Here is a 15433-nt window from a genome sequence, read left to right as displayed (position 1 = left end):
TGGAGTATCTGTCCATAGGACCACATTAAGCCGTACACCCCAAAGAGCTGGGCTTTACGGAAGAGTGTCCAGAAAAAAAGCCATTGCTTAAAGAAAAATAAGCAAACACGTTTGGTGTACGTGTGGGAGACTTTTTGGCCATCAAGGAAAATGCTATGTCTGGAGCAAACCCAACACCTCCATCACCCCGAGAACACCATCCCCACAGTGAAGTATGGTGGTTTCAGCATCATGCTGTGGGGATGTTTTTCATCGGCAGGGACTGGGAAACTGGTCAGAATTGAAGGAATGGTGGATGCCGCTAAATACACGGAATTTCTTGAGGGAAGCCTGTTTCAGTCTTCCAGATATTTGAGAACGGGACGTAGGTTCACCTTCCAGCAGGACAATGACCCTAAGCATACTGCTAAAGCAACACGCGAGTGGTTTAAGGGGAAACATTTAAATGTCTTGGAATGGCCTAGTCAAAGCCCAGACCTCAATCCAATTGAGAATCTGTGGTATGACTTAAAGATTGCTGTACACCAGCGGAACCCATCCAACTTGAAGGAGCTGGAGCAGTTTTGCCTTGAAGAATTGGAAAGAATCCCAGTGGCTAGATCTGCCAAGCTTATAGAAACATACCCCAAGAGACTTGCAGCTGTAATTGCTGCAGAAGGTGGCTCCACAATGTATTGACTTTGGGGGGGGTGAATAGTTATGCACACTCACATTTTCATTTTTTTTTGTCTTATTTCTTGTTTGTTTCACAATAAAAAATATTTTGCATCTTCAAAGTGGTAGGCATGTTGTGTAAATCAAATGATACAACCCCCCCAAAATCTATTTTAACTCCAGATTGTAAGGCAACAAAATAGGAAAAATGCCAAGGGGGGTGAATACTTTCGCAAGCCACTGTATATATCAGCTAACCACATCATATGGTACAGCAGTTTGGTGCCCGACTGCACAGTCTATGACGTGGCACGCAACCATTGGTTGATGCATGCGACATCTGAGCAGGGGAACGCGATCATGATGCGGTCAGCAGGTAAGTAAAAAACTTATCCAGGTGTTGTAAGATCTGGCAGGTGTCAGCCATGCAAGATTTTGCTCTCACAGAGTCACAGAGTATCTGAACATGGGTGCGCTTCATGCTGCTACAACTTGGTAGCTACGGGACGAAAACAGCGAAGAAGTTTAACCTCGCGCTCCAAAGCTCCTCGTCATTGAGGAAATTGACCCACTGCTACTGTTTACTTGGTGCATCTATGTCATCTCACTGAGTCTACCTTTAAACCTAACGACCTGACCCATCACTTTATGTATTACTGTCCCACAGTGGCAAGTAGTGACATCCTCAAAACAGAAAAATTATAAATGCTCCTAGCCTCCCACGCACAGGCTACTTCTGTCCCTAAAACAAAAAAATATAAAAACGAAATAGAAATGTTTTTATAAAACTTCAAAGCGAGTAAATCAGTTCTGAAAACTAACTGAATCTAAACTGATTTATTTTTTAAATTTTAAAACGAATAGAAAGAAAAACAAATATAAGAACACAAAACTATAATAACCCTGGTATGTAGGCTACATGTATTTCTTACCTTGCTCCCCCATCTTTAGTCTACTCAGCAAATCAATGCTATCTAGACTGTCTTCTATGGTCTCCTCTTTGACTAGCAGCAGATCAGGCTTCCCATCCTCCATGTTTACTGACTGTAAGAGATACAGAGTGAGAGGATGTTGGATCAATAAATCTGACATGAGCACCCTGCTATTGAGCATCTTCTGATTGGACTATGAGTACTATGCAAATATGTTAGTTGATTTGATTATTATATTCTCTTTCATGGTTGTATCATTCAAAGACATGGTCCCATACTTAAGACAAAGAGTCTCAGAGTACGAGTGCTGTTCTAGGATCTCTCCATATAATCTTATTCATTATGATCTAAAAGGCTAAACTGATTCTAGATCAGCACTCATGTTCTAAGAGGCTTTGTGGATACGCCGGGCCCTGACCTAATACCATTTTTTTATTCAACTAGGCAAGTCAGTTAAGAACAAATTATTATTTACAATGATAGTCTACCCCGGCCACACCCGGACGACGCTGGGCCAATTGTGCGCCACCCTATGGGAGTCATTGTGATACAGCCTGGATTCGAACCAGGGACAGTTGAGACGCCTATTGCACTGAGATGCAGTGCCTTAGACCGCTGCGCCACTCGGGAGCCCATACAGACAGTTTACAGTATGCTCACCTCAGTGAGACTGTGTGTGGTCCTGTGCTGCTCAGCTGGTTCCTCTGTGGGTTCAGGAGGAGGTGTAGTCTGGTTGCCCTCCATGACCATGGTCCCCTCAGGGTTCCCCAGACCCTCCTCATACCCCTCCTCTTTCATCAGCAGCACCTCTGGACCCTCCTCCTCCTGGAAGAGACAGGTGAAACAGATTACAGACATACATTCCCTCAGGTAGTACACACAGATAATAAACACACTTTCAACATGTGGGGGCCATACTTGCGAACAATTGAAAAAGTAAAATGTTAAGTGTAGCTCTTTACACTCGTACCTGTATAAAGGGTTCAAAATAGCAGATTTGGACACTGATAAGTGCCTAAACTGGAATGCTATGCAGTAACATGCTATACATGACGTCACAGATCAGGTGGTTTTAATGGTTTTGACTGACAGCTGTTCTGAACTTGAACACCGTGCGCGGCAAGAAGTTGACCGCATGCCTCCCGCTAATTGGGCAACTTTAGCAATTTTTGTTGTTGTCTGAGTGAGGGAAATGCAGTACATAAAGAGGACTTATTGTATTTTGCAAGATGCGATGTTGAGGATTATAATAAATACAGCTTTGATGTCATACAAGCAAGCCAAAAACCAGTTAGTCCAAATGTGCACTTCACATTTCCATATCATAAAACTCATGTAATATACATTGTCAACATGTATGATCACTATGCTTGATGTACAGTCACAAATAACATGGCGTCATACCCTGGGTTGTTCTAACGCCGCAATAACATCTGCTAAATATGTGTATGCAATTGAGTTTGAATAGAATGAGCCCGTGTGTCGTTTTCTTAAGAAATTTGAACACACATCAATGCAATCATGACTCTATTCTATGTGCAGCAAATTTACGATCTGCTTCTCTGAATTGCCTTGTGAAAGCCTAACACTGTAAGATTGTATTTTGTTACTTAGCTAGACATGTTGGCAATATAACATGTTTTCAAATTATGCCCACCTGTGCAGATTGTGATTTAAATGGACCGTTTCTGGAATGCGTGAACAACAACAGTAATTGTGTGATGGCGGGAATGCAGGGTTGTGTTCCAAAGAAAACCGCTTGCTCTAGTTCCTCAACAGCACGGCTAGGACAGCTCAAAATAGCACCTAATAGTTAGTTGACTCTTCGAGTCATAAAAGTGCATTGAAATTACTTAGGAACTGTGCACACTTTGGAGAGGTGTGTGGCCACTTGAAGACACCAGTTAGACCTACCGCTCAAACCCTTGTCATTTTTTTGTTTTATGTTGCACTTTCCCCAAATTTTCCATTAATATTTTTCATGTTACTGAATGTATCTAGAGTATTTTCAGATTTTGTTAACAACAAATGCGGCAAACTTTACAGTAAATGTAAAATACACAAATCAACAGTTAATGTTTAGATTCAGTCTTGCGTCAGATTAACTGTTGTCCTCACCTTTAGTCTAATTTTCCCATAATCTCCAAACTGAAAACTTTTTATTGCTACCATAGTTAAGCATATGTATTCCATATTTCTTCTGTAAGAAACATCTCAATTCAGCCTTATCATATAGGTGCGGCAGGTAGCATGGTGGTTAGTAGTGATGGGCATTTCGGGTCTTTTCAATGACCCGGCTCGTTCGGCTCAGTTCACCAAAAAGAGCCGGCTCTTTAAAAAAAATATGTTTGTATTTTTTCAACTCAAACAGTTTGCGATAGTTTGACTATGATTGGTGTTAAAACAATTCTAATTAAATTATTAAATTAAATCATACTCTACCTTAACCACAATGTATTTAAAATGCATTGGTTTGTTATGAAAAAGAATGCTATTAAACATTTGCATTTAAAGTATAACTTTTTAATGTATATAAACAAAGTGCATATAAATCGAACCATTCAAAACGAATACAATCTGAACAGCATAATAGAATATTGCACCATATCAAAGAAAAATAAATAACAATGAGCAAAACTGCAGCATCCCACTTAAAACATTAAACTGGTCCTTCTTTTCAATCTCTTATTTATTGCCATGTTATAACCAGCAGCACACAGCAATGCTGACCATATTTTGCTTTTATGAGAGATTTGCATTCAGAAATGCAAGCTGCCTCACTTTCGAGGGGCTGATGCGATTTCTTCTCTCAGTAATTATTTGTCCCGTTTTCGAGAAGACCCTCTCAGAGGGAACGGATGTAGCCACTATGCAGAGTCTCCCTGTCATGACTTTAGTAAGCCGTGGGTAGACAGAGGCCTTGTGCTTCTACCAGCTCAGAGGATCTGCAGATCAATTTGGAGGAGGGGCTCCTCCAAATATAATCGGACCTCCATTATGGCATCTGCTGAGGGATTCCTTCGTGCTGCATCCCCAGTTGCTCTCTCGTCAAACAGCATCCAAACAGCAGACGTTTGTGGCGCTACTGCTGGTGCTACTGCTCCATCTGATCCCTCTTCTTCCTGTTGCCCTGGTGCCTGAGCCAGCGGACTGCTGGGGATGTCCCACCCTGCTGCTGAGGTTATTCTTTGAAGAGCCTCATCAATCGCTCTGGCATCACTGAAGGCTAACTTCTTAAACCTGGGGTCAAGTGCGGCGGTTTCTGATAGCACGTGATTATATTCCATTCTGTGGAACTTTCTGTCCATTGATGAACATAGGGTGTCCATCAACTCTGTCACATATCTTGTGGTTACATTTGCTTCTCTCTGGCGGCTGGCTGTGATTCGCTGCAGACCCTTACACAGGAGTATCATTTTTGAGGCTGTCACATAGCTGAAAAGAGAGAACAGTAACTTATTAGTTCAGGTTCATGTTTTGTCTACTGATACTACATTCTCATCTACTGCTCATATTTATATATAATACTGGATTAAATAATGATGTAGTAATAACTGCTGACTGTACCTCTCTCAACTGATCTCCACAGTGACCCGCTCAAAGGGTTCCAGGACTCTGCACACCTCCTCCACCACCTCCCATTCCTCTTGGGTCAGAGCATCAACAGGTGCATTGACGTGTGGAGGTGCTGGCTCCACCACTATCACTAGCAGGCCCGCTAGTTTCGCAAAGCTCCGCTACAGCTAGCTTCACAGTTGGGTGCACAGTTCGCATATGCTGGTGTAGGTTGTGCGTAGAACCGGCTTTATATGAGATTTTGTTTTGGCAAATTCTACACTGTGCTCTAACATTGTCTACATTATTAAAATGCATCCAAATGCTACTGTGCTTCCGACTCATTTTCCAGCTGTTGTTTTCACAGCTGTCCTTCCTCTCTCTCCTCGGTTGCTAAGTGTGTGACTGTGAGTGAGTTGGCTTGGCCCTCCCTCACGCATCTTTGGCTCATTGGTTGACACTGCGTGTCTGATTGACAGGAACAACAGGTGAGGCTGTTAGTCTGAGCTGAAAGTCAGAACGAATGTGTGTGCGCTTGAGCATTTAGGCCTATATTATTTTAGTTCTTTTTTCGTTCTTTGAATTAGTTAATTCTATTCATTACATCTTTTGATTATTCATATCTTTATTTATTTATTTTTTAATAAATAGATTCGGCTCTTCTGATATCTTAGAGCCGACTCGTTCGCGAACGACCCATCACTACTGGTTAGAGCCTTGGGCCAATAACCGAAAGATCGAATCCCTGAGCTGACAGTTAACCCACTGTTACTAGGACGTCATTGTAAATAAGAATTTGTTCTTAACTGGCTTGCCTAGATAAATTTTAAAAAATGAGGCCAGGGGTGTCAAACTCATTCCATGAAGGGCCTAGTGTCTGCTGGTTTTAGTTTTTTTTCCTTTCAATTAAGACCTAGAAAACCAGGTGAGGGGTGTTCCTTACTAATTAGTGACCTTAATTCATCAATCAAGTACAAGGGAGGAGCGAAAACTCGCAGGGACTCGACCCTCGAATGTAAGGGGTCAAGCCTCAGCCTATTAACATTTTTGACGTAGTGGCACGTGTTCAAAGGCTACACGCTAGCGTTCCCATTACACAAGCTAGCACATTTAGCCCTACGCAAACCTCACCAGGTGGCCTTGATTATTTCCGGTAACAGCTTATCATCGAGCTTAAACCTTTTCTCCACAAACCAATGGCATTTCATAAAATAGGTAAACTTGGCCACCAAAGGGATACCTTTAAACCTCCAAATTTAAGGTTTACTTTTGTTCCTCTTCACTTGGTCTATGTCAGTTTTGCATTATCATCGCAACCTTGAATTGGATAGTAAAACATTTTTTTTTAGCCTTATGGACTTGTCAAATAGCTGCCATGTACCGTAGCCATTGCTTTTCAGGTGACAAACAGCGCTAATGCGGTTGACTCGCAAACGACAGTGTTCATTAAATATGGGTTCGAAAACCCCTCGCTTCAAGCATTTTTGTTAAGGGAAATACTGTTCAATGCTGGTCCGCACATGACGAAGTGGATGATTATAATAATGCATATATATAACATTGTAGATGTAAGTGCAGCCCTACACGGCTATATGATCTAGAATATGCTACAGTAGCTTTGATTATTTATGTAGCTGTGCCAGTAGCCTGTGTCGGTCTGCATGTTTACATTGAATTCATGGATTTCACATGAGGGTTACAGGAGTGATACATTTTTATTTCCGTAGGACTATAGGCTATCGACAATGGAAAGGTACCATACAAAGTCCCATATGCATTAATAGGTTATAGCATAAGGAGGACACTATCTGATGTGAATGAACGTAGGTTATAGCTCTACTGTTGATCGGAGCTCCTTTAGTACAGAATATGATAATCAAATCAAACTTTATTTGTCACATGCGCCGAATACAAGTGTAGACTTTACCGTGAAATGATTACTTACAAGCCCTTAACCAACAGTGCAGTTCAAGAAGAGTTTAGAAAATATTTACAAAATAAACTAAAGTAAAAAATAAAAAGTAACACAAAATAATAACGAGGCTATATACAGGGTCAATGTGCGGGGTACAGGTTAGTCGATGTACTTTGTAATGTAGGTAGGGTATGAAGTGGCTATGCATAAAAATAAACTGCGAGTAGCAGCAGTGTACAAAACAAATGGGGGGGGGTCAATGTAAATAGTCCGGTGGCCATTTGATGAATTGTTCAGCAGTCTTATGGCTTGGGGGTAAAAGCTGTTAAGGAGCCTTTTGGTCCTAGACTTGGCGCTCCGGTACGGCTTACCGTGCGGTAGCAGAGAAAACAGTCTATGACTTGGGACAATTTTTTGGGCTTTCCTCTGAAACCGCCTATTATATAGGTCCTGAATGGCAGGAAGCTTGGCCCCAGTGATATACTGGATGTTCTCGATATTACAGCTGTAGAACTTTTTGAGGATCTGGGGACCCATGCCAAATATTTTCAGCCTCCTAAGGTGAGAAAGGTGTTGTCGTGCCCTTCACGACCGTCTTGGTGTGTTTGGACCATGATAGTTCGTTGGTGATGTGGACACCAAGGAACTTGAAACTTTCGACCCGCTCAGAGTTAGATGACTCAAATAAAAACAATTCCCCATCTGATAATAATAAATATCTTCCTCCATTAAGATTGTCGATTTGGAATATTTTACACACGGTAGGCTTAGCGTGGGTTCGAGTCCGGACTTCCGATAAACTTATTTAAAATAAACTGCAATACTGCCATCTGTAGGATGATAGTGAGAGTACAACCTGTAATCCTACTCTAATACACTTTGTAATGCTGCTCGTCCTCAAGTCAAATAACACATATGTGACGAAGTAGGTGATTATAAAAATGCATATAAAACGTTGTAGGGCTACATTTAGGTGTACACGTCCATATAATATAGCCTATGCAATATGATTATTAGGTCACAGCAGTGTTTGTCTGCAAGGCTGAAGAAAGAGGTAGCTCCTTAATAAATGAATTCTTAATCTTCATTTTTAAACTGTTGGCTGTAGGCTACATCCTTTCAACACACTAACACAAATAGAACTCTACATTTCAAAGGGGGGGGGGGGGGGGGGAACTAATGTGAGATTCGAACCCTTGCCACAATCTGTGACAATTATCTGGATCTAGGCACTCTACACAGAAAGCAATTTGACCAATCAGTTAAATACACGTGATGTAGTTGCTCTGATTATCAGTACATGCTGTTATACTTCTGTTAAGGACTGTTCCATGAACACGTGTTGGAACACGTCCAACTACGTTGATGATTTTTTTATTTGGCTGATACATAATTTGTTACAGGAAATAATCACAGCCATCTGGTGAGGTTATCATAGGGCTAAATCTGCAAGCTCATGTAATGGGAACAGCTAACATGTAGGCTTTGATCACATGCCACTACTCAAGGATTTTAATTTGCTAATACTTAAACTTGACCTTTAACTTACTTTTTCTAATGTTTGCAAGTATGGCCCCAGTGTGTTTACCCATTCCCAATACGTTTGTGTCCTAAACTGTAGTTACAGAATGACTTCATTGTTGTTAAACCCATCATGGTGGACATAAAATGATGTGGGTAAAAATTGTCAAGTCATCATCAGACAAACCTGACTAAACTATTTTGACATGTACAGTAGGTGTTTGTTAGTGTGTGGGTATGTGTAGGTATATTTAGTATGTGTATATTGGTTATAAAGCGCTGTCTGGTGTATATGCAGAATAGGGTGAGATCAGATGTGATGTATACTAAAAAGAGTCGCAATGAAAGTCTTAGAATGAAAAGTCACATTGTGTTTATTAAACAAACAACTTTTAAATAAACCATATGAAAACCACACATACATATGAACTGCATTAATTTTCTAATTGAAAGCATCTTGGGGACAAACAAAGTAGTTGAATTAAAGTAATGAAACAGGCATTTGTGAAAATCATATAGCCTACACAGTACAAACACAATATATAACATACTTTTTAGGCTTATGTGGCTTATACATAGTGTACAAAACATTAGGAACACCTGCTTTGTCTATGGCATAGACTGACCAGGTGAAAGTTATGGTCCCTTATTGATGTCACCTGTTAAATCCACATCAATCAGTGTAGATGAAGGTGAGGAGACATGTTAAAGAAGGGTTTTTAAGACTTGAGGCAATTGAGACATGAATTGTGTATGTGTGCCATTAAGAGGGTGAATGTGCAAGACAAAAGATTTGAGCGCCTTTGAACGGACAGGGTATGGTAGTAGTTACCAGGCGCACCGGTTTGAGTGCAGCGTATCAAGAATGGTCCACCACCCAAAGGACATCCATCCAATTTGACACAACTGTGGGAAGCATTGGAGTCAACATGGGCCAGCCTCCCTGTTGAAAGCTTTTGACACCTTGTTGAATCCATGCCTCGACGAATTGAGGCTGTTCTGAGGGCAAAAGGGGGTGTAACTCAATAGTAGGAAAGTGTTCCTAATGTTTTGTACACTCAGTGTATATCACACAATGTATTTGTATTTATTAGTGATCGCCATTAGCTGCTGCCAAGTGAATGGTTTGTTCCAAATACAATGCTTTTAGTTTTAAAAAAAATATTTAGTACAAGCTTATTACTTGCCACCCATTCTAAAACTGACTGCAGTTCTTTAAGTGTTGCAGTGATTTCTCTTGCTGTGGTAGCTGACGTGTTTAATGTTCAGTCATCAGCATGCATATATTGTTTTTCCGCCAATTTTACCATAGCGACAACTTTTTTCCGCCTTTTCTTTATATCTGATATATATTGCCGGTATCAAAGCCTAAACTTTTATTTCTACCTAACGACCTAGTAATCAATTTGGTAAAGTTCTGCCTACGGCTTAGTATGATACGTAGCTGTATCGCTGAGGCGCCATTGACATGCACTACGCACTTAAACTCTTGATGGTTGCTAGGCACCGCCCTGTAACAATCCTCCCGCCTGTTTCCATGTCCCCTCGCCCGCCACTAAGTGTGCACTGTTTTCTTAACCGCAACTGAATGGATCCATAAAGAACTACCGTGGGAATAAATATCACAAAAATAATGGAATAAATAAGGCTAATGCAATTGAAGGCATGTATCAAATTGTTCCTTGATGAAACTCCTAAAGTCATCCATTCGAGGTAATGCATTCGAAGCAATAGCCTACCCACATGTTGTCAACTAGATGATAATTTCAGCACCGTTTCGATTGGGATAGCGCCATCGTGCTGCTTTGAGACATATGTGGGGACTCGTCTTGATAAATCAATCAACGTCAGATTTTTGTTTTCATCGAATGTCCGTTTGGATATTGGTTAGGCTACAATTTACACTGGGGAAATGTTAGCTAAATTGAGGTGAGTGCTGCTCATGATCATGTTGTATAGTTGGCCCATTTGTTAGAACATTTTGTCAGCATGTAATATAGGCATATGCAGTTTAACAAATTGATTATTTTGCTCTTCACTCGCAGTTGTTTAGTAGCCTACACCTAATCCCGACCAAAAGCCTGACTTCACGGATTTGTCTCAGGCTATTTGGTTAATTGGTTTCTGGCTGAGCAAATCAGAAACAAATTGAATGCTATAATGTAGCAAGTGTAGACCTACTATTTTGGTAGATCGCGTAAAGGCAACTCCAAAAGCCTGCGGAGATTGTGAAATATGAACTCGACTCTTATTTTCTATCAGTATCACGATGTAGACCCGACGCCTGCTTCCTAACAAAGTGGAGTGAGGGTAGGAAATAGATGAAAGGTGGATCAAAAAAGCACGTGCTTCTATTTCAGAATACCACTTTTTTTTATATGACAGTGGTTGTGTTGGAAAAATATTATTTGTATTTTATTCTTACTATAAAATACAAGCGTGTTGACTGAATGGGGTAGGTGTGTGTCGTGAGAATAATGAACAAAATAATGAACTATTGACTTAATTAATTTGTACATAACATCATTAAACTCTATGCTAGGCCTATTCTATCCCTTTGAAAATACATTATTAGTCTTATGTTTCTTAGGACCTGCCTGAAATTTTTATTTTTTTATTTTTGAAAGTGTATATTCAATGGATTTATTCAAATAAACGCCCACCAGCATCTGCACACCACTACTGCCACTCGTCACCTGCATTCTGGCATGCCATAGGAGGTATAAAAGGCGTATGCAGGCAAGAATGTGGTAAAAATGGGCACGTAAAGACATAACATGCATTTTTCCAGCAGCAAATTATGATCGATAATGTCAAAAGCTGCACTGAAGTCTAACCGTACATGTTGAGTGCTCTTCCCTTTAATCATGCTGAAAGTCTGTTGTTAATGTTTGTTGTGAAATAGCATTGTATCTGGTAAAACACAATTTTTTTCATGAAGTTTACTAAGGGTTGGTAGCAGGTTGATTGGCCGGCTGTTTGAGTTTGTAAAGGGTGCTTTGCTATTCTTGGGTAGCGGAATGACTTTTGCTTCCCTCCAGGCTTGAGGGCAATTACTTTCCTGTAGGCTTATACTGAAGAGATGGCAAATAGGAGTGGCAATATAGGCCGCTACCATCCTCACAAATTTTTCATTGAAGTTGTCAGATGCAATATTCAAACCAGGAATATTCAACACTGAAATGTGTTACTTTCGCTACTCCAAATGCATCTGTGGATCTTTTCTGCTGACAACAACGCAGGGTTTGATCTAAACGTAATACGCTATAACATAGAATGGTTTCTAGTTTATTGAGTGGAATGGTTTTTCTGCTGGTGTATCCTAAGGTATCTCCTCTCTGAGAACCTCTTTCCGCAGTGCGGACAGGCGAATGGCCTTTCTCCTGTGTGGACCTTCAGGTGCCTCTTCAGGCTGCCAGCCTGGGTGAAGCGCATGTCACACTGGGGGCAGCTGAAGGGTTTCTCCCCTGTATGGACCCTCTGATGCCTCTTCAGGTCACTAGACTGGGTGAAGCGCATTAGACACTGGGTACAGCTGAAGGGTTTCACCCCTCTGTGGACCCTCTGGTGCCTCTTCAGGTCACTAGACTGGCTGAAGCGCATGTGACACTGGGTACAGCTGAAGGGTTTAACCCCTCTGTGGACCCTCTGGTGGATCTCCACACTCTGAGGGCTGCTGAAGCCTTTGTTACAGAACATGCAGAGGAACCGTTTCTCTTTACTATTGCCTGATGTTTCTCCCCCTCCCCGAGCCTGGGGTCTAGCACTGTCGTTTGAGTGCAATACCTGATCGAAAAGGATGCGGCTGTGTGAATCGGAAGGTCCCATCGAAGTGGACACTGGGTCACGGTCCCCGAACGCGTGTGAAGGCGAGTGGGTTGCGACATTTGGATTTTTCTCTATACTTTCCCTGTAATCTAAGAAATATCTTCCCTGTGAGTGTCCGTCTCCTAAGTGACTATCTGCATTCCATGTGGGAGAAATGTTGCCCTCCACTTTCACAGTCACTTCCTCTACAACCATACCCTCCACTTTCTTATCTTGGCACCCTTCAGAGTATACACTACTACTGTACTGGTTCCAGTCTCCTCTAGACAGATCAGTCTGTGTCTCTAAACCCAAGGATATATTGCCAGGGTCCATCTCTGTAGCGTAAGAACAAGACGGATCATTACCGCCAGTGTCTAACGCGTCACCATCACCATCCTCACGGGAATGAACCGTCCTCTCGTTCTGGTGAAATACCGGTACATAGTCTGAGCCGGGAACAGGAGGACAGCCCAGTCTCCACAGCCCAAGTCTCATTGGGTCTGATCTGTGGTCAGATCCTGTGTGTAAAAGCCTGTGTGTTACAGTTAAAGTCTTGGTGTCTGTCTCGGAATTGAGGACGGAGTTCAGCGTTCCACTGACCTCCATGATGCTGCGTCGAGTCCTGGGCTGTGCTGGGGTGTTGGTGGGGTCCTCTGTAGCTACAGGGGGTGCTACAGCCACTCCAGTCTGGATGTCTCTGCTGTGCTGTGGGTCTTCCTCTCCTTCAGTCTTCTCCTGCTTGACCAGAGACGATCCTTCAGGACCTGCAGCCTCTGTATCTGCAGACTGACAAGAGAGATTATTATCGGTACATGATTTGAATTGGATACATTACGAGTATGTTTACATGCATAGTAAAAATTCAATATTAAACTGATTATGGCAGTAGGCAGATTATGCAATAGTTATGTAAACACCTTACTCTGCCCATCTATTATATTAATATAATAGTTCAATTAAAAAAGTTGACATGCTTTGCAAGAAGAACAATTTCCCTAATAATCCTGTTTACATGGACACATCTGAAAGGCTACCTGTTCAGTCCCTCCAGGATTCCGCGATTGCATAATTCAATGCAAAAATCAACCAATCAGCACATATTATGCGAGAGCTCACAATTTTGACCAATCCCCGCACTTTTAGAGCATAAAAGGGTCCAATCAAAAGCGGGTTCGTAATTTTGACCAATTACTGCACTACCGTGGAAAATGACCCAATCCGACGACCACACTTCAACAAAGCTTTTTCCCCCTGGCCTGAGCCTATTCACATGTGAAGATGATGGGTGATTGTTGACAGCTGACAGGCAGTACAATGAACTGAAATCAATCTCATTTTCCAACAAAAATAACAGCTAATGAACGTGCAAAACAATTTCCAAATGTTTTTAGAAACTAGAGAAAGTCAACAATCAACAGTCACTTCGAATCAGCAAAGCATCAGGGGCGGTTCTGGGGGGGGGGGGGGCAGTGCCCCTGTAACAACAAATTTGGACCCCCTTGTGGCCCCCCTAAATGTGGAGTATGAAATAATTTTTACATAACAAATTTTTGCTATCTTTCTTTTTTTACATCCATTATTAGACAGTGGCAACGCGGAACACTAATGATTATGAACATGGTCTTTTGCCTGCTAATGCCTGCAATGCAGTGAAGAAAACGATATCACAACAATAACGTTTAATGTAACTGGCCCCTCTAACAGTACAACTGGCCCCAGCTTGGCCCCCCCAGTTGAAATGGTCTAGAACTGCCACTGCAAAGCATACGAGAATGTCACAACAGTTCCCACAGCAGCGGCAGACCACCATGACTGAAGTGGTAGCAGGGAAGACTGTGGTAAGCGCTGAAAGAATCAAGGTGAGTGGCTTTTCACGCAAACTTTTACTACGCTAAATTTGTCTTAAGTTGGGTGGTCGGCACTCTGCTCTCCCCAGTCAGTCTATTGAGAGCACTGCTCAAAGTGCTGAGTGCTATTTGTCAGCTTTGCCGTTTTAAACTCTGTAAAACTTAATATGGATCACGAAAGAACATCCTTTCTGGATAAAAAAAAAATAAGAATTGTACATCTCAACCACATTTTCTGTTCTTTATCTACCTTACGACCCTTTCAGAAAAAAAATCACAATCTCAAGTATTTTGAAGACAACTTATTAGAAAGAAATATCGATCCTCAAATTGAAAGCAATTGATCAGCTTTGAATCAATTTGAGGGTTTTTTTTGAGAGAGAGAAGGAATGGGAGGTGCATCTCGTGTTGATAGCAAGCCCCAAGCCTCATGGAGAGAAGAGGTGTGTGTGTGAGTGAACGTGTGAGCGGATTATGACATAGCTGTTTGTTGAGGAAAATAACCAAAATTGAGCACTTTAGATGTTCCAATTTTTTTTGTATTATGTATTCTGCTTAAAATTGTCCTAAAACTGAGCACATGCCTTTATATGAAATGAAGGTTAAAAAAAAACATTGCAAAATGTTTCATAGAATTTCAGAAATGCTGCCACCAAATCAAGCATTTTTGGCCACAGAAATCACAAAATAATGTTGCGAAATCCTGTTGGCACTCTGATAAATGTACAAAATCTCCAATCAAAATAAATGTTCTATCACGTTATTTTTGGGAAGGATATTTGATTCTGAATTGGGACATGTAAAGTTTGTATGTGAAAACTACTAAGATGCATACATTCAGTTGATCCAAACTCCACTAGCGCTAATAATCGCATTACTGTGTGCATGTAACTATACTCAATGTTGTAGGAATGTCTCACAAGCTCCCCTATGGCAGATAAATTAGAATGTACATGTAAGCAAATGAATAGCTGAGGGGAGCCTTTCTGAAATAAAAGGGCCACATTTGATTTACAAATAACACGTTTTATGCATTACACTAACCTCTATCACAATAACATGCTGGGTTGAGGTTCCACTCACCTCATCAACAGTGATTGGTTGTTCATCTTTCCATGTATCGTGTCCCACTGGCTTCAGAAAGCTCCTGTGACCTCCAGTGAAATGTCCTTCACCTGAGAGTGTGATTGGGGAAAAAT

The 15433-nt window shown here is 41.3% G+C and overlaps 1 protein-coding gene across 1 annotated transcript in view; it reads right to left on the bottom strand.

Annotated features, from left to right (window-relative positions):
• The window catches only part of LOC115191051 (transcription factor Ken-like), a 28213-nt gene that overhangs the window by 11777 nt on the left and 1003 nt on the right, over positions 1-15433 (bottom strand). The window contains exons 2-5 of the mRNA XM_029749056.1: positions 15279-15409; positions 12988-13173; positions 2247-2411; positions 1587-1698 (exon numbers count right to left, since the gene is read on the bottom strand). Coding sequence (XP_029604916.1) covers positions 1587-1698; positions 2247-2411; positions 12988-13173; positions 15279-15409 — 594 coding nt within the window. The remainder of the gene's footprint in view (positions 1-1586; positions 1699-2246; positions 2412-12987; positions 13174-15278; positions 15410-15433) is intronic.

This window comes from Salmo trutta, chromosome 4 (genome assembly GCF_901001165.1).
Source record: "Salmo trutta chromosome 4, fSalTru1.1, whole genome shotgun sequence".
Taxonomy (NCBI): domain Eukaryota; kingdom Metazoa; phylum Chordata; class Actinopteri; order Salmoniformes; family Salmonidae; genus Salmo; species Salmo trutta.
The sequence above is the reverse complement of the archived record's forward strand: the minus strand, read 5'-3'. Positions and strand labels throughout refer to the sequence as shown.